This window comes from Mchenga conophoros, linkage group LG3 (genome assembly GCF_057382185.1).
Source record: "Mchenga conophoros isolate Kocher_MC1m ecotype Shallow Benthic linkage group LG3, M_conophoros_male_GT1.1, whole genome shotgun sequence".
NCBI classification, from domain to species: Eukaryota; Metazoa; Chordata; class Actinopteri; order Cichliformes; family Cichlidae; genus Mchenga; species Mchenga conophoros.
The window spans coordinates 58,773,669-58,792,410 of NC_140528.1; the positions used below are offsets into that span (position 1 = coordinate 58,773,669).

Genomic DNA, 18,742 nt, shown 5'->3' on the forward strand with positions numbered 1-18,742 from the left:
GTTCCTTAATCAGTGTGTGCATTACACGAATGTGGTTATTAATGGTGTTTAACACAGTTTATGCATGTGTATGTGCAGAGAGGGAGGTGAGTGTTAAAAAGGGCCGGAGAGGAGAAAGAGCAGAAGGAGAAGAAGAGCAGAGAGAGCGAGGTCTCTTTGAAGATGTGTCTGAATGAAAGTTGCATTAGCTGCGAGTTTTGTGGATTATTCATTTGGCTGTAGGGAAGGAAGCTTAGGGAGGAATGATCAAACAGACAGGAGTGTGCTCTGACTGCACACACACACAGATCAAACGGCCAGTCGCCCTTTGGTGTCTGCAGGCGGATTTTTAAGCTAACCATAGATTTTTCAGTAATAAAATGTGTCCATACAAACACAGACATGCTGCGTCAGTGCACAGAGCTAATGACAGGAGCGTGTGTGACACTGACGTGGTTTAAACTGATCGTATAGGACACTGATCACGCCCTGATCGTCTCTGTGTGTGTGTGTGTGTGTGTGTGTGTGTGTGTGTGTGTGTTTAGCCATCTGCTAGATCCTGGATAGCACTGCAGCGGTGATAAATCTCTCACAGGATTGACACACATACGTGTCACGTTCTGACACTTAACACACCGCCCAGCCTCCTGTTGTTGTGCAGCCACAGTTTGCATGCGTGTGTGTGTGTGCGATGCTTGTTAAGCTGATGCAACAAGCTCCAAGTCTAATCTGACCCTGCTGTCCTATTATTTGTGCATGCGTATGTATGCGTTCGAGTTCAAACACCGTTTAAGCTGTATGTTCTGTATCAGTCGATATGCACACGATGTGCGTGTATTTGATCCGTTTATCCGTTTTACTTCTAAAATGATCGTCTATTGGTTGCAGAATCGTAGCAAACAAATACACACATATCCAAACGGTGTCTGTTTAGAGAAGCATCTGCTGATAAGTATGTACTCCAGGAATTACTTGACAATGAAGTGTTCTAATTAGACGTCTTTGCCTCGTAGCATTTCATCCCCTGCCTCTCTCAGCAGTTTCCTACATTTACCACGCCGCTTTTCAACGACCGATAAACCCATAAATCTCAACAAGGTCAGAGCTGCGTGTGTAAAATTACCATTGAGGGTCAATAGCTGCTCTGAGTGTGTTATGGCTCCTGCTTGAGTAGCATGTGCCGTTTTATTTGTCGACGGAAAGGTCGAAACGATGAGGTTAAAGTGAAGTGCAACAGTTTGTATACTGACGGGGTTTTGGCGGCACCCTGCTGGGCTGGTGGGCGGGTGGACACCCAAGTTTGTGATTGCGGTAACTTAAGAACGAGACGACTTGCTAACATTCTGGGACGAGTTCAAATCCTGGCGAGCTTGACCTCACAATCAGAGGTCAACTGCTAGGATTTTCACATTTATACTACATGTGCATCTACCAAGAGGCTGATGGCTAGTATTATTATTAATATTAGTATTATTATTTTCTTTGATTAGTTGCTAACCCCTTATTTCCTGCGTATGTTTTAAGGCAAGAGAAACAAAATACAGATTCTTCATCCATCCATTCTCTTCCACTTATCAGAGTTATAAATTAGTCAAACAAATACAGGAAATTCGTCCAAATTCGGTGTGAATGGCCAGAGTTGTCCCAGCAGCCTGCTGATGTGTTTTGGAAAAAATTTGCGGACTTTGAAATTTTCTTTTTATAAATTCTACGGCTTTTCCTGCTGACAAAGACCTCCCCCACAGCCATTTAGTTAAGTAATTGAAGATAAATTATGTGAATTTCAGGAGCGGGACCACGCCTCCAAACACGCCTCTTCCGGGTCTTGTCCATATATGACCCCCCCAGTTCTACAAGCTGTTTGTTCTCATTTTCGTGCCCCACCCTAGTTCCCCCTTTTTTCAGTTCTTTCACTTCTTCACTTCTCATTAGTACATGAGCCCAGGAGCCGACACCAGTCCCAAACCTAAAATGAGGACATGGGCAAAGTTCCTGTTTTTTTACTATTAAAGAAAATCTTTCTGTAATTTTACACATTTGTCATGTAGAAAAACTGAGACGTGTTGTTGAAATTTGTGTTATCTTGTATTAAGACATCTCAGGGTTTAAATGTGTTGTTAAACTTCTTTACACTGACAAAAAGGGGGATTTCGCTATCATATCATATTTAATACCCCCAGTTTCTCAGACTTGAACATCATCATTGTGATTTTTTTTTTTACATAAATAAATTGCACAAAACATTTTAAGCAATAAACTGAAAAATAAAATACTGAATGTAGCAAATACGATACAAACTAAAACTCGTGTATGCAAATTAATATTTAATTTATTTTTTTATTTTATTGTCATTTTCAAAAATTTGAATTTTCTAGCAGTTGTTTCATGATTCAGGTTTTAAAGGTTTAAAATATGAAACACAAATCTCACGTGTCCGGTGTTTAAAGGACTCCTGGAATAAGCAGAGCCCCCTGGTGGCTGGTAGAAAAACATATTGGCCAATCAGAAGCTGCACACGCATTGAGAACGGCAGATGTTTGCATATTTATAGAGTCTAGACTTCATAAAAAAGCAGATCATCTTTATTTAATGAAGAACTCCAGCAGACGCACGCTGTCATTCAGCCCAGAGCATGTGACGTGTGATGTAATGGTGTAGTGGGTATGATAAATGGGAAGTGATTAGATGCATTTTATCTGTGAGCAGTGACACAAGATTGATTAACTCCACTGTAGGAAGCTAAAAAAAAAAAGAGGAAAATTATTATTTTCTGATGATTATCTGTTTTTATTTTTCACTCGGATTGTCCGTAATTGTCCTTAAACTAGATTTTAAAAAGTTTATTTTCCAGGTTGATGTTTTCTTTGGTCACTCCATCAGACTGAAGCTTGAATTAATTGGCATTAAAAATCTGCTAAACTTGTGCTAATTTTTTCTAAGAGCCCTAACAAGAGATTAGGCTCTTTTTCTCTTAATGCCACAAATCCTGGCTTTGATTCATGCGTTAAAAAAAAATCGAGGGTAGAGGAGAGTGATGCATATGAAGGAATTAGTGGCTGAAACCGGCTGTTTTGGGGGATTATGATGTCAAACACCAGTGTTTGTGACTCTGCCGGCTTAATCGCCGTGTTGTTGTTTTTCATTCTGTTTGCTTATCATAATTTAATGCTGTCCTCCTTCTCTGTTTCCAGTTTCTCTGCAGGACATCAACATGAGAAAGGCCTTTAAGAGCAGTACCATTCAGGACCAGCAGGTGGTGTCGAGGACCTCTGTGCCCAACCCTGTGGTGGAGATGTACCACCGCTGCGACAAACCTCCACCACTTAATATTCTCACCCCCTATAGGTCAGTCTTTTAGCCTCTCTGCCAGTATTGATAATTTACCAAGCTCCGCTGTTTTTTTTTTCTTAGTTTCACTTCCTCCTCCTCGCAGGGATGACAAGAAGGACGCCCTGAAGTTTTACACCGACCCCTCCTACTTCTTCAACCTGTGGAAGGAAAAGATGCTGCAGGCCACTGAGGACAAGCGCAAAGAGAAGAGACGGCAGAAGGTACGATGTGTGCGCCGAACGAGTGTTTGTGAGCGTGCGCTGTATGTTTGGGTGTACGTCACCGTGGTCTGGAAACGGTTAAAGAAATTCATCTTCTGCTTTATTTTGCGAATTTTTATTTTCCTGCCCGGTGGTGCCATCTATGCTGTTATTTCAGTTTCATTTCTCTCTGACTGTACTCTCCATTTAGCTTTGCTTGGTTGTTTAATCGGCTATCGATGCAGCAGCAGCTGAGCAGGCCGGTTATCCAGAGACAACAACGTGATCGAGAGAGAACTTATACGAACGTTGTATTTGGCTGTAGTTACATACAGTGTAAAACTCTTGAGACACCACTCATTGCTTTATATTTTTCTTCCAAGCAGCCAGACCTTTAAGTGCTCTTGAGTAATAGTTCTCCAGGCTTTCTGAAGGTCTTTCAGAGTTCTTCTTTGGACATTGTCTGCTTTTTCACTCATTTTCAGTCCAGTCGTGGAACCTGACCATTTTTAGAGGATTTTGTTTGTTAGACCAGCGGTCTCCAACCTTTTTTGCGCCACGGACCGGTTTATGCCCGACAATATTTTCACGGACCGGCCTTTAAGGTGTCGCGGATAAATACAACAAAATAAAACTAGTACCGGTACCGAAAAAAATAAGATTTATTCATAACACACGTGAAAAGACCCAGGAAAACCAAGTTAACGGTACAAACGATAACAAAATAACACTGAAAACCGATAAAAACCCTGAAAACCATACATTTCACACCTGAGCCTCAACTCTCGCGGCCCGGTACCAAACGACTCACGGACCGGTACCGGTCCGAGGCCCAGGGGTTGGGGACCGCTGTGCTAGACCACTGAACCCTGACCTATGAATCATTCAAGAACAGAAAAGGCACCTAACTCAAAAAGTGTTTTAGCATTAATCAGCAAGACCGTGGCTAATAGCTGTTTCACCTCGTCCTCTCATATTGTGTGCAGTGTGTCCCTTAAAAAGTTTGAGGAAACTTGACAAGTGGAAAGAAGAAGAAGAAGTGGCGAGTCTAAAAATATATATCTATAGCAGATGAACCGCATCTGAAGCTGTGTCCCAAAACCTAGGCCACGTCCTTCGGAGGACCCGGCCTTCGCGGTCTACGTGGGCCGGGTCCTTTGAAGACCGAGAAGGCTGGAAGTGCGAGGCTGTGAAATGGGACGGTCCAGCCTTCAAATCTGCGTCACCGCTGTCTCGGTGGAGTCCAGTAAACTCAGCTCTCTGCTCCTTGCTATCTAAAATATAACAGGACATGACCGTCTCACACTTCTGTTTAATCAGTTTTCTGTTTGATGTTTATTCAGCTGTGTGAAAACCACCCGAGGGATTAATCAACTTTTATTTAATTTAATCTAATAACTTTAATCTCAACCAAAACGATTTACTCCCCAACAAGTAAAACACTGAAAAAGCTAAACAATAACGTTTTTAAGTTATCTGAGTGACTTATATATCATGTTTAACCTGAGTAGTGAAAGACGGCGGGGGTCTGAAAGCGATGAAGCCGGGAGTCCGCTGTTCTCACCGGCTCGAGTGACATTGAACCCCCAGCTAGCTATCGAGTTGGTGGGTAACGGACGTCTCCGAAAACATCGGAGCGCTTTTGCAAATATGCGATGTCTTGATAAACCGAGCAGATATTTGAAGTTTACACAGCTACTTTCTTGCCTAAAATATGTTAAAAGTTTATTTTGTGACCCAGAAAGATTAATAACAGTAATATTAAAAACTTAGTAGCGGCCGCCATTGTTTGGAAACTGGAATTGGCTGGGCCGCGCTATGAATTCTGGGATATGGTGGGCCACGAAGGACACACCGGCCCATTCTTCAAATCTGGGGAAAAGGAGGACGTATTTGTCGGCCGGATTCGGAGGAGTCTACGAATTTGGACAGTCTTCATCGTGTCGCTGTGACGTAATCGGTCTACAAATGTGGCCTCCTCCTGAGGCCACATTTGTAGCCTCCTCCGTAGGCGTTTCTGCTTGAAAGTCATGTCTTTTAGAGCCAGGGAAAAAATCCAGCGAAGACCTGACACGGCCCTGAGAGATACAGTGGGGCAAAAAAGTATTTAGTCAGCCACCGATTGTGCAAGTTCCCCCACCTAAAATGATGACAGAGGTCAGTAATTTGCACCAGAGGTACACTTCAACTGTGAGAGACAGAATGTGAAAAAAAAATCCATGAATCCACATGGTAGGATTTGTAAAGAATTTATTCGTAAATTAGGGTGGAAAATAAGTATTTGGTCAATAACAAAAATACAACTCAATACTTTGTAACATAACCTTTGTTGGCAATAACAGAGGTCAAACGTTTACTATAGGTCTTTACCAGGTTTGCACACACAGTAGCTGGTATTTTGGCCCATTCCTCCATGCAGATCTTCTCGAGAGCAGTGATGTTTTGGGGCTGTCGCCGAGCAAAACGGACTTTCAACTCCCGCCACAGATTTTCTATGGGGTTGAGGTCTGGAGACTGGCTAGGCCACTCCAGGACTTTCAAATGCTTCTTACGGAGCCACTCCTTTGTTGCCCGGGCGGTGTGTTTTGGATCATTGTCATGTTGGAAGACCCAGCCTCATTTCATCTTCAAAGTTCTCACTGATGGAAGGAGGTTTTGGCTCAAAATCTCACGATACATGGCCCCATTCATTCTGTCCTTAACACGGATCAGTCGTCCTGTCCCCTTGGCAGAAAAACAGCCCCATAGCATGATGTTTCCACCCCCATGCTTCACAGTAGGTATGGTGTTCTTGGGATGCAACTCAGTATTCTTCTTCCTCCAAACACGACGAGTTGAGTTTATACCAAAAAGTTCTACTTTGGTTTCATCTGACCACATGACATTCTCCCAATCCTCTGCTGTATCATCCATGTGCTCTCTGGCAAACTTCAGACGGGCCTGGACATGCACTGGCTTCAGCAGCGGAACACGTCTGGCACTGCGGGATTTGATTCCCTGCCGTTGTAGTGTGTTACTGATGGTGACCTTTGTTACTTTGGTCCCAGCTCTCTGCAGGTCATTCACCAGGTCCCCCTGTGTGGTTCTGGGATCTTTGCTCACCGTTCTCATGATCATTTTGACCCCACGGGATGAGATCTTGTGTGGAGCCCCAGATCGAGGGAGATTATCAGTGGTCTTGTATGTCTTCTATTTTCTGATGATTGCTCCCACAGTTGATTTTTTCACACCAAGTTGCTTGCCTATTGTAGATTCACTCTTCCCAGTCTGGTGCAGGTCTACAATACTTTTCCTGGTGTCCTTCGAAAGCTCTTTGGTCTTGGCCATGGCGGAGTTTGGAGTCTGACTGTTTGAGGCTGTGGACAGGTGTCTTTTATACAGATGATGAGTTCAAACAGGTGCCATTCATACAGGTAACGAGTGGGGACAGAAAAGCTTCTTACAGAAGACGTTACAGGTCTGTGAGAGCCAGAGATTTTCCTTGTTTGAGGTGACCAAATACTTATTTTCCACCCTAATTTACGAATAAATTCTTTACAAATCCTACCATGTGAATTCATGGATTTTTTTTTCACATTCTGTCTCTCACAGTTGAAGTGTACCTCTGGTGCAAATTACTGACCTCTGTCATCATTTTAAGTGGGGGAACTTGCACAATCGGTGGCTGACTAAATACTTTTTTGCCCCACTGTACATCTGGGCCTTCAACTCATATACTGTTCACTGAAGCCTCATCAGAAATGGTCTCAGTGGAAGGGTGGCTGTGTGTGGGCTGAGGTATGCCAGATTACACAAGAACTGGACCCAAAATCAGTGACAACAGATCTGATGGAGTGATGAATCTGAATTTGAAAGTTTTGATTCAAATCCTGGAGGCTCTGTCGTGGTTTAGAGCTGCAGTGTTTTTGGAGATCTTGTCAAAATCGATGGAATTATGAATGCAAAAAAGTACCATAAGGTCCAATACCATCCAGCAAACATCTGATTGGATAGAAAAACACACAGTGGAACAATATCAGTTATGGATTGGCCTCCCCAGGGCCCGGACATCAATTTTATTAAAGCAGTTTGGGATCATCTAAATTCAGAAACATCCAAAGACGAGCTTTAAATGTCCTTGAAGAAGCCCGCAGAACTATTCCCGAAGACTGCTTAAAGAAATTGCAAGAACGCTTCCATAAGAGAGTTCTGACTGTGCTGAAGAATAAGAATATTTGCCATTTTCCTACAAAAATGTAAAGAAACCAGAGGTGACTCAAGTCTTTAGCACACTACTGTACGCTCACTTCCTGCTGGATTTAACTGAACTGTGTCCTGCTGTTTTAAAGTAGTGCATTCAGTTTGCAGGTCTGTGCGCTGGTCTACGTGAACACCAATAACCTGGAGCACTGAAAGGAGCTCCAGCACACCACCATTGCTCTCGTTTATTAATCCATTCAAACTAATAGGAACTGAGCTACGAGTATTTCAGAGCTGAGCTTCGGTGGTGTTCCCCTTCACACTTCCTTTGGCGCTCTCTTCCTTTGTTGGTGATTGTAACCGCTCAACAGCTGCTGCTGCATGTGTTTGCTGCAGTTCGGTCAATATTTCTGTTGAATTTAATGCTGCTCACATTTTTCTGTTCCCTCCCTTCGACCTGGAAACCATGCAGAACCTTCCCCCCCCCCCCTCCCACCTCCGAAACAACGCAGCTTCAGCTGTTACTCAACAGGTCTGAGAGCCCGAGCGAGCTGCAGGAGGATGGCTCCTCCACCTCTATCCTTTCCTCCCACAGCTCCTCCTCCTTCGTTTCTCTCTATCTTTAGTTTCCTGGCCTTTGAAGACACCCCCCACCCCCTCCTCCTCCGCCTCCTCTGCTCAGTCTAACGCACCAGCTTGTCTTTCTCCCATGTTTCCATAGGGCTGTCCGGCCCACCCTGACAGGCCCCACTCCAGACAGGCCCAACCCAGGAGCCCCCTGTCCATCTCTGTAAGACAACCCCGACCCCTAACCTAACCTGCCCCCGTTCTGCCCCCCCACTTCCCCTCCCTCCACTTCCTCCCCACACATCCCACTAGCACACATTACAGACTCACCTATCAAAGCAGACATGTCCTAACACCATTGAGACACGCTGATACACATGAAAGTACTAAGTAAATGCCAGCACACACACACACACTCCCTCCTGTTTGTCTGTGTGTGTGTTTAATGTCACCTCAGCTTAACACCTCACCGTCTTGCTAACCCTCCGTGTTTGGTTTGGTTGCTGTCCTGTGCTCCCACAAGTTTTGGCTCTGTCATCTGTACCGGTGTTTTTGGTGTTGTCGAATAGTGACTGGGTGGTGCTTACACTGTGTGTGTGTGTGTGTGTGTTGGGGGCTGGGTCAGTGTGAATTTACCCCGTGGTGAAGGAGCTGGTGATGGGGTTGAGCTTTTTTATATTTCCCTTTACACAGTAAATAAATAAATAGCCAACAGCTGAGTTTCCCTCTGCTCCTCTGTGTGTCTGTGTGTCACTCGTAGGAGCAGCAGAGGCAGGTTGAAGACCCGAGCAGAGAAGTGAAGAAGGTCAGTAATCACTTACTAAGTTTATTATTAATGGTCATTTAATTAGAGTTATCAACGTTCCTCTGAAACAAGAGTAAAGCAAGCGGTTAAATCCTCTATACAATCATTTAATGAACAGTTTTTAACAGAGTATAAAGCAGATCATAGTTTTGACAGGTGAAGTGAACAACACTGATTATCTCTCCATCGTTGCAGCTCTTAGTGGGCGGGATATATTAGAGAGAAGATGAACAGTTTATCCTCAAAGTTGATGAGTAAGAAGCAGGAAAAATGGGCAAGCATAAGGACTAGAGTGAGTTTACCAAAGGCCAAGTTGTGACGGCGAGACAACCGGATCAGAGCATCTCCAAACCGCAGATGCTGTGGGTTGTTCCTGGCCTGCAGTGGTCAGTGACAGGGTCATGAACGTCCAAGGCTCACTGATGATTGGGGAGCTAAGGCTGGCCCGTGTGGTCCGATCCAACAGACGAGTTACTGTAGCTCAAACTGCTGAAAAACGTTAATGCTGCTTCTGATAGGAAGCTGTCAGAATACACGGTGTTATCAGTTTGTAGATCAAAGGGGTCAAGTTAGCAGTCACGCTTAATCTGTTTGTAATAATCAGCTGGTTTGGAGGCAGGTTTTCTATGTGCTTTTTTTGGAACTGAATAAACACTTGCACATTTCAAAGCACGTTACTGTCCTTAAACATCAGTCTTTTCTTACATATCTCCTCCTCCTTAGACCCCAAATGACTCCGGGCTCCCCGACGTTTGTGGGAATATTGTGTTTCTTTCAGTTTAGCTTTGATTTCCATCGTTGACACCCATGAAAAATCGCTTTAATTCAAATTTACTGGCTTACTAAGAGTAATCTGACCTTCCTCCTTCATTTACACTGATTCTGCACTTTAGCAGATGTATTATCTGAGCTGGTCTTATACAGTCATCCTAACTGCATCAGTAACATCAAGAACTGATGAAGAAGAAAATAAATCACAAAGCTGCTTAGAGCCAAAGAAAAGTGAATTTGCTGGTAAAATACTTAATAAAAGTGGAATAAAAAGAGCAGAGACCACATTGTTAGTGTGGAGAGCTCTTAATCATTTTAAAAGGCATCTCTAGTAAATGCTGCTACTGGAGTAGAGGCAGTAAAAATCTATTTTCTATTAGTAGGGTGCAATACAGGTACAGCTGTTCTAATGCTCCGCTCTAAAGGTAGTGACTGTGAAAGGATTGCAGGAGAAAGATGTAATACAGCAGCTTAATCTTTCTAAACTCCATTACTATAATTATATACATATATAATTTTACCTGTAACTGCAGTGTAACGTGTCTGTTTCTCCCGGTTTAACCTTGAAGGTGCGTAAAGCTCGTAACCGACGCCAGGAGTGGAACGTCCTGGCCTACGACAAAGAGTTCAGACCAGACGCCAGGCTCGCCCCCTCCCCTTACCACGGCATGTCCTCTGAAGGCTCACTGTCCCCAGATAGCAGGTAAACACACGTGTGCACACACACATACATTAGCTACAAGTGAGGTTTGTCTCTGAGGTCCTGTTTCCTGTCCTAGTTTATGTGTACAGTCAGTGTTTGAGGATGGGCATTGGATGAGTGTTTCTCTCATCCTTTAAAGCCTATAAATACTATTCATATACTATAAATAGTACACAGTAAGCTGGCGTTGTTACACAGCCACTAGAAGTGTCACATAATTTAAGCACATACCTGCTTAATACAGAGATTTAAGAAGTGCCAGCTTACTGTGTCGTTTACAGCTCTGTGCTGCCCTCTTCTGGCAAATGTAGTGCAGAGCACCTGGATTGCGTCACAGCAGGTTGGAGGAAACGATGAGGTTGACTTTCATTAGGGACTGAAGTCACTGCTGTGGCAGAGCAGGAAATAATACAAGGAATAGAAAATCTAACCTTTCTGTTATTATCATGATTCACTGCTCCTTCCTACCTGCCCTCTAATTTTCAATTACAACTCTCCAACAGATCAATGGCGTCCGACTCCTACCCAGCCAGCCCCAACCACCCCTCCACCCAGGCCTCCAGCACTGCCCACCCCGCCGACCACCACACCAGGGATCACCTCAGTGCCGCGGCCCAGACACAGTCACTGGATCGGGGCCTGAGGCCGGCCAACCAGCCCCCGGGAGCGGGCGGTGCTGCGGCAACAGGTCGGCACGTGGCATCCCTGGGCCGAACCCCCTCGGGACACGGCGTCCAGGCCGGAGGAGATCCGACAGTCAACGGGCCGAGGCAACAGTCGGTTAAGGACTACCGCGCCGCACACGGGTTTGTTTTCTGCGTGTTATTGCTTGATCTGTTTTACGGCTTTGTTTGCGTTTAGTTTGTTTCTACTCATTAAAAATCTTTAATTTACTTCTTTCCATCACCAGAGGGCAGCCCTCCACCATCCCCGAGTACTACATCCCGCCGGCCCCTCCCCCACCCCCACTAACCATCCCTTCTGCCCAGACCGCCTTCGACTCCACCAACGCCCCGCCCTCCGCCACCTCCGCTGTCCCCCCGACCTCTTCCGCCCTCTCCCGTCCCTACTCACCCTCTCCTCCTCCTCCCCCAGCCAACTACGTGCCCTCCCCCTCCCACCCGCCTTCAGGCGCACCCCCGGCCGCCCCTCCTCCTCCTCCTCCGGGAGCCCCCTTGGGCCACCAGGCCCACCCGTCACCCCCGCACGCCGCTATCGGTCAGTCAGCTGTGGACGCGGCACCCTCGACGAGGAAGTCCACCATGCTGGGGATGATCCCCATGAGCGACGCCCGCTCCGACCTGTTGGCGGCCATACGTAGAGGTGAGTGCGTCTGTATGAGGAAGGGACGCACAGGGTCTTTATTATTAGCCCCCACATAGAGCAGGGAAGTTAACACAGCTACGTTTCATTTTGGTTGCTTACAAACAAATTTATTTCATAAAAACTACCAGGATGGATGAGTTTGAATAACTGAAAAATGCCTTTGCATCCAAAATAGTTTGATTTTGGTGGAACAAACACATAAAGAAATTTTAAATGTTTTAAAGATTTTACACTATAAAAAAAACCCCAAGAATTTACTTAAATTTCTTAATAGAAATTATCTTTTTTTTGTTAACTCCGCCCTTCCTCTGCCCCCTCCAGGTATCCAGCTGAGGAAGGTGCAGGAGCAGAGGGAGCAGGAGGCAAAGAGGGAGCCCGTTGGTAACGACGTGGCCACGATCCTGTCGCGTCGTATCGCAGTGGAGTACAGCGAGTCCGACGACGACTCCGAGCTCGACGAGAACGAATGGTCCGACTAAAAGAAGAAAAAACAATAGAGAGATGAAGCGGGGAGAGTTAAAGGGGGAGAAATGTGACGCTAAGTTGAAACTTAAGGGGTTTGGTTAGTTTTAATGTTCATCATCAACTAAAAAAGTCTGATTAAAAAAGAATATCAGTCATACATTTCTCACACACCTGTTTGTGAACTTAAACCAGAGAGGTTTTTGTGTCCAGCCACCCAGGGCGTATGGCACAGTAACCACACACACTGTTTCAGCCCCACATCTGCTTATTTTTAACCTTTAACAACACTCAGTACTCAGCAGCTCCCCCTCCCCTACACGCTCTATTAGCAATATTACAGGCTCTGTGTGCAGGTGGGCCCCTAGTGAGTATGGGGGCGACGTGTTTACAAAACACAAGGTATATAGCACAAGACAAACTAATTATAGTGCAATCTTAACTCCTCTACCAAATGTTGAGAAAGGATTTATGGAAACGAGTAAGGATAATCAGGGAAAATAAAGAAAAATAGCTTATTAGCAGATAACTCGCTAGCTTTCTGGGTCATGCCTGTTTATGAAACACGCACACCTTCCTTTGGAGACACTGACCTTTTGAGAGTTTGGCTCATCTGAACCAGCATGAGACAGCAGGAGCAGCATTATCTCTGTGTAGTGAGCTGTCATGCATGCTAACAGGATGTGGCTAATGTAGCTGTAGCTAACGGGAGATAAAAGTGCTCTGCGGAGGGACGTACAGCTGGAGACGCTTGTCTGGAGAGCACCGTTAGTTTATGATTCAGTCACATTGACACATGCACTCAACAACCCTGCTTTTATATTGGAATATAACTAGTATGCAACCAGCTGAGCTGAGTCTCCTATTGCAAAGAGACGCGTTATAGACGAGTTGTGCTCTCTGGTGTTTAGAAATTAGAGGACAGTGATTTGCAAACCTTTGCCAGTCAGTCTGAGAGTCAAGTGTTCGAGTCAGTCTGCATTTGTTTGGAGACCGATTGCCTCCCACCAGGCAACCTGTGCAGTCGAGGTGAAAGCCCAGAAGGTTGGCGGTGCAGCATTTTGAAGCTCTGGACGACCAGTTAGTTGCTGTATCTACTTGAAGTCTGTTGGTGATTGCAAAAAAAATCCAATGCAATTACCAGGTAACCACCTTTTTTTTCTTCTGAGGTTTTTACTCCAGTGTGACTGAGCCACTAGCGTACTAAGGAAAAACTAATGGGGTTGGATTAAGTTACAAAGGATGTATGAAATTACATTTTTAAGAAAGCATTTCAAAGCTACACAGCCATAAACAAGTGCTAGTTAGCTGTTGGACGTACATGCTGTACACTCTGAGTTTTGGGCCTACCGTTAGTTAGTGAGGCCTTCCTGACTGTTACAATGATACAGGGAGAACGTGCAACATCGACACGTAAAGTCACAGAAGAAGAAAGATTAGGGGGTTTCCCATCGATTAATGTACAACACGAGGTCTCCCCCTGCTGGTTGAAGAAAGACTCCAGCTTTCATGTTGGCTTCACTTTTCAGACCATTAGCTGGGGCCATCTTTTATATACAGATTATGCTGGTGGGATATTTCTACAGTTGGGACATGTAAACAAACCAGTTCCAGTGTTGTTGGGCCACCGATGAGCAGATAATCTTATTCTCAAAGCCAGATAATATGCATTAACATATTTGAGCCCACTGGAAAATGTTCCTCGACATGATTATACAGCTCTTTTAAAGAGGTCCTATTCATAATATCAAACAAACACACGATCAGCAGCATTCGAAATGCTCAGAGTAATATTTTATGTCACAGGTGTGTTTATGAGCTCGCAGTACGCTGGCGTTAGCTTACAGGCAGAAACTACACAGAGAAATGTGGAAGCTGGCTCTCCAGGTACGTTTTGGGTACAAAAGTGATTGGACAGCCAAACTCTCAAAAACAAAAAAAGGGGTTGGGTCAGTGCATTTCCTAAAAACATACCTTCTAACGTTAGAATAGTGTGATGAAACTGTGATAAAAGACTCCACCCACCCAGGATGAAGCTGGTGTGGGAAAACAAGCGCCAGCAGCCTCGTTCGAGTTTCCCTCTCATTGAATAATTGAGCCCCATCTGCCCAGTCTGAACAGTGACTATCATGAAATTAGTTTTTGGTATTTTTTGTATTCGTTCATAAAGTGAAGCCTGACATTTCAGCCAGTGACTGTGTGCTGTGCTCTTGGTCTTATTATAAACGCTTCCACACTTAAACCACAGCTGGAGCAGCTCTCACAAAGCCCAAGGGTCAAAGGTCATGTCCACTCCTTCACTCGACCCTGGGTCAGCACTGCTGTCTGTGGAGGCTTTGTGAACGCAGCCCCTGGACTATAAATACATAAATGTAAGAGGCTCGCGGCAGTAATCTACAGTATATTCTCTCTTCTCTGTTTTCGGTATAGGTTTGGCTAATCCTCGGTATGAGCTGGTTGGACTGTAGTGTTTTTATAATGTGCTTTTTCTTTTTTCAAACGTGCTGCAGTGAGTTGTTCACTTTGATTTATTTTAGGCTTTTCTAACTGTCCAGGCCAGGATGAAGGTACCAGATAAAACAGGTATATCACAGAAGCCACGTAAAGGGTGATCTTTTGTTATTATTGTTACCAGATTGACCTTTAAACATTATCCTGCAAAGACAAATTCTAATATTGGTTTTAGTTTTCTTTTCAGTTAATCGATTTCTTTGTTGTTGTTAATGCTGCAACCTTTAATTGCAAAGCATTGTGGGAAGTGGAGTTCTACTCCTCCGTGTGCTAGCACTGCGGCAGAGATATTAACCCAACAGCGTTTCAGTCGGTTTTTAATTTGTGAGGAAAACGTGCGCTCTGAACAGTTTCTGATATTCAACGGTCCCACCTAACCAAAAAAAGTACAAGTGTACATGTGGAAGATTACATTAAAAGGTTTGCTCTACAACTTTTAGATTTGAAAAGTTAAAGGTGAAAATAGTTTTTTCAGGCTGTTAAGAAGGAAAGTGATTCATGAATCAAGGTGCATAATCGTGGATTCATGGTTAGAATTAAGCTGTATGGTGCAAAAGTCTTGAGTCACCTCATTTTTTTTAAATATTTGCTTCCAGGCAGCGTGGCTTTCTTGTAAATTTTGAGTAACCGTTCTCCAGACTTTGTGAAGGTCTTTCAGAATTTTCTTTGACATTGGCTGCTTTTTCACTCATTTTCAGTTCAGTCCTTGTACCTGAGCAGAGACTTAACACTGACCTATGACTCATTCAAGGATAACTTTACAGATAATTTTAAATTGTATCTTTAGGTACTTTGTAACTAGCAACCTGTTGCAAAGTTTTAATGGTTTTAATTTTTCTTGCTGAATCTAAGAAAAATTGACAGATAAATAGTATTTTTGTCTAAAAGTCAGAAATAGGAAAAAAATCCAACAAAGACCTGAAACAGACCTGAGAGATGCATCTGAACCTTCAGATGATCCGTCTACTGTTCACTGAAGCCTCATTAGAAATCAGTGGAAGTGGAAGGGTGGCTGTCAGGAAGGCTGAGGTATGTCAGATTACACAAGAACTGGACTGAAAATCAGTGACAACAGGTCTGATGGAGTGATGTAATAAGGTCAGAGTCTGCAGACATCTGTAAAACACGGTGGAGGCTGTGTTACGGTTTGGAGCTGCATCTCAGCCAGTGGTTTTGGAGATCGTGTCAAAATTTATGTGAATTGTGAACACAGAAAAGTACCATTGGTAAATCATTCAATTGGCAGCAACTTAATTTTTAACATGACAATGACCCCAAACACACTGCCAATGCAGTAAAATCATAACTGGATAGAAAAACACACTCAATGAAACGCTATCAGTCATGAATTGGCCTTCTCAGAGCTCAGATCTCAATATTGTTGAATTTGTGTGGGATCATCTAAAGACAGCCAACATCCAAAGAGAGCTTTGAATGTCCCTAAAGAAGCCTGGAGAACGACTCCTACTTAAAGAAATTACAAGAAATATTGTCTAAGAGTTCAGGCTGTGCTGAAGAATAAAGGTTGTCACACCAAATATTGACTTTTAAGTCTGTTAGAATTATACAAACTCAGTTTTTTCCTTATATGCTGTATTTACATGTATGTTTGCATGAAACTAAGGTACTGCACCTACTTCCAAAATGCAAAAAGATGAGGGATGGATCAGGACTTTTGCACAATATTGTAGTAGCCTGAAAATATGACAGTTTTGACTAGCCGGCCATATTTAGCTCAGAAAAAAGGGGGGGACATCAGTGGACATGTGGTGCTTGGTGGGACTCCACATTTGTCTAAATTGTACATTACAGCTGTTTAATTGTACAATCACTAACTTCAATGTCTAATTACTCTTGCACATGTAAAGTGTTCAGCAGCATTCAGCCTAATCTCAACCTCCATATCTCCTGCTGTAATAATCTAAGTCTGTATCTGAGACTGTTCAGACTGCTCAGTACTTTCACCTTTACCTGTGCAGGTTTATTCCCAATAACGACATGATTCTGAAAAAGGGACAGGGCTCAAAAGTAGCTTTAATTTTTTTGTTCTTGTATATAAACTCAATTAACTCAACAACTGCACTCTGCTGGAGATTCACAACTGGACTAAAGGGCGGACAATGAGTGGACAGGTTCTTGGTTTTCTCCCTGAATGTTTAGAATAAGATTTAAGGATTTGTGCCAAGGCCTGCGTTTATAGACATTATTACTGAAGCAAAAAAAAGCACATATGAAGAGATAGAGAGTGGATTTGCAACAGACCTGGCCAATATTTACCTAGAATTTAAAGAAAAAAAAAAAAGGAAGAAGGTTGTATCGTAACGGAGGATGCAAAAACCTAGAGAAAAGTGGTCTGATTGCTCTGATTGTTCTGATTGTTTATTCTATGGTCGTGTTGTTGTGCTGGAGCCATAGATATACTCAGTCATGAAATTCGCCCGGAGTAGCTGGTGACCCTGCAGCTTCTAAGAATGTAAAGCTGTGACTTTGACGATTTTGCTACTTCCCGTATTGTTTGATGTGCTGACAGCTTTTCCGGTCCTGGCAACAAAAGCAGAGACCTCGCATATCAAGCGTACCTTGTGTATCTATGGCTACTGGCTTCTAAGAAAACTTTGTTATGTGTTGAAAATGTGAAAAACGAACTATGTTGTAAAGACTTCTTTTGGTAAGGCAGCCTGTAAAGTAAAATTGGGGTAATATAACCTAGACAATGAAACTAAATGAAACTGTGTACTGCACACTAAAATCAACTGTAAGCAAGTATGCATGTAACTATAGCTAATAAATGGTGAACAAAACTGTGTATGCTGTACTTTTGTTTTAGGTTTTATGCATTAGTCACAGACCTGTTTTTTTGTGTCCCTTGTGGTTAACGTAGACACACTAATGGATCATCATTTGTAGCCCACCTTTGTTTTTTTCCCTCAGCCACATGTGAAAACACTCACCGCAAAACGTGCTAAGAAAACATCAGCATTACATCACTGTTCGTATGAGACAGGATGGAGCCTGCCATCTGAATGTCACAGCAGAAATCGAGACTCTTGAGTTGTGTGGTCGGTGTGGTCTTTTTCTGCTACAGACTCAGAGATGATCTTCTGCATACCTTGTTTGTAACAAGTGGTTATTTGAGTTACCGTTACCTCTTGGTACCAACAATGCATTTTCACGCGGTAAACTGCCACCCACTGGATATTTTCTCTTTTGATGGTTGGTTGTGTGGAAAAATCCCAGCATATCAGTTGGGATCGAATCACTAGAATTACATTTCTTCCCCATTTTGAGGTTAGATTTTAGCAGGTTGTCCATGACCATGCCTACATGCCTAAATGTACTGAGTTGCCGCCATAAGATTGGCTGATTAGGTATTTGCTTATTTTCAAATTATCATTATCAGTTAACTTTAATCAATTTAAAATAAGATTAATAGTTGTATTTGGGCACGTTCAGTCTTCTATAACAGGAGGATATAATAGAGAGATTTTTATACATTGATAGTTGTTAGACATCCTGTGACGCACATGATTTGATGTTTTCTGGCATTCATTTCTCCTTAACATCAGGTCAAATTATGTGCATTTAAATTTTGTTACAAAGAAGCAAACCTTACCAGCCCCTCTCTCACAGAGAATCAAATCTGATAAGTGTTACTCAGCAGTATCTGTCATTTCACAGCAATGACGTAAATCCAGCCATCATCACTTTATGTTCTCAGCGCTGTGACACGCCTACTGCTGGTGACGCGTTTGGTCCCAGCGCCGTGCCGTTCTGGGCCATTGGCAGGGTGGAGGAGGAACCGATGGGTGCTGTTTTGGACCGAGGAGTCATTTTGGGGCACAGATGGTGACACAGCAGTGAAGGAAACAGAGAAAAAAAAGAGAGCGAGAGACAGTTCAGTGGCAAAAA

The 18,742-nt window shown here is 43.5% G+C and overlaps 1 protein-coding gene across 4 annotated transcripts in view; it reads left to right on the plus strand.

Moving 5' to 3' along the window:
• LOC146579744 (actin-binding protein WASF3) overlaps positions 1-17,634 on the plus strand; it is a 59,778-nt gene extending 42,144 nt beyond the window's left edge. For 3 of the 4 annotated variants that reach the window (XM_085264571.1, XM_085264562.1, XM_085264580.1), the window contains 8 exons: positions 3,171-3,324; positions 3,413-3,530; positions 8,410-8,478; positions 9,016-9,060; positions 10,401-10,534; positions 11,038-11,340; positions 11,445-11,857; positions 12,182-17,634. In XM_085264571.1, coding sequence (XP_085120697.1) covers positions 3,171-3,324; positions 3,413-3,530; positions 8,410-8,478; positions 9,016-9,060; positions 10,401-10,534; positions 11,038-11,340; positions 11,445-11,857; positions 12,182-12,339 — 1,394 coding nt within the window. In that variant the 3' untranslated portion in view covers positions 12,340-17,634. The remainder of the gene's footprint in view (positions 1-3,170; positions 3,325-3,412; positions 3,531-8,409; positions 8,479-9,015; positions 9,061-10,400; positions 10,535-11,037; positions 11,341-11,444; positions 11,858-12,181) is intronic. The other variant, XM_085264587.1, reaches the window with a different exon arrangement.
• The last annotated feature ends 1,108 nt before the right edge of the window (positions 17,635-18,742 follow it).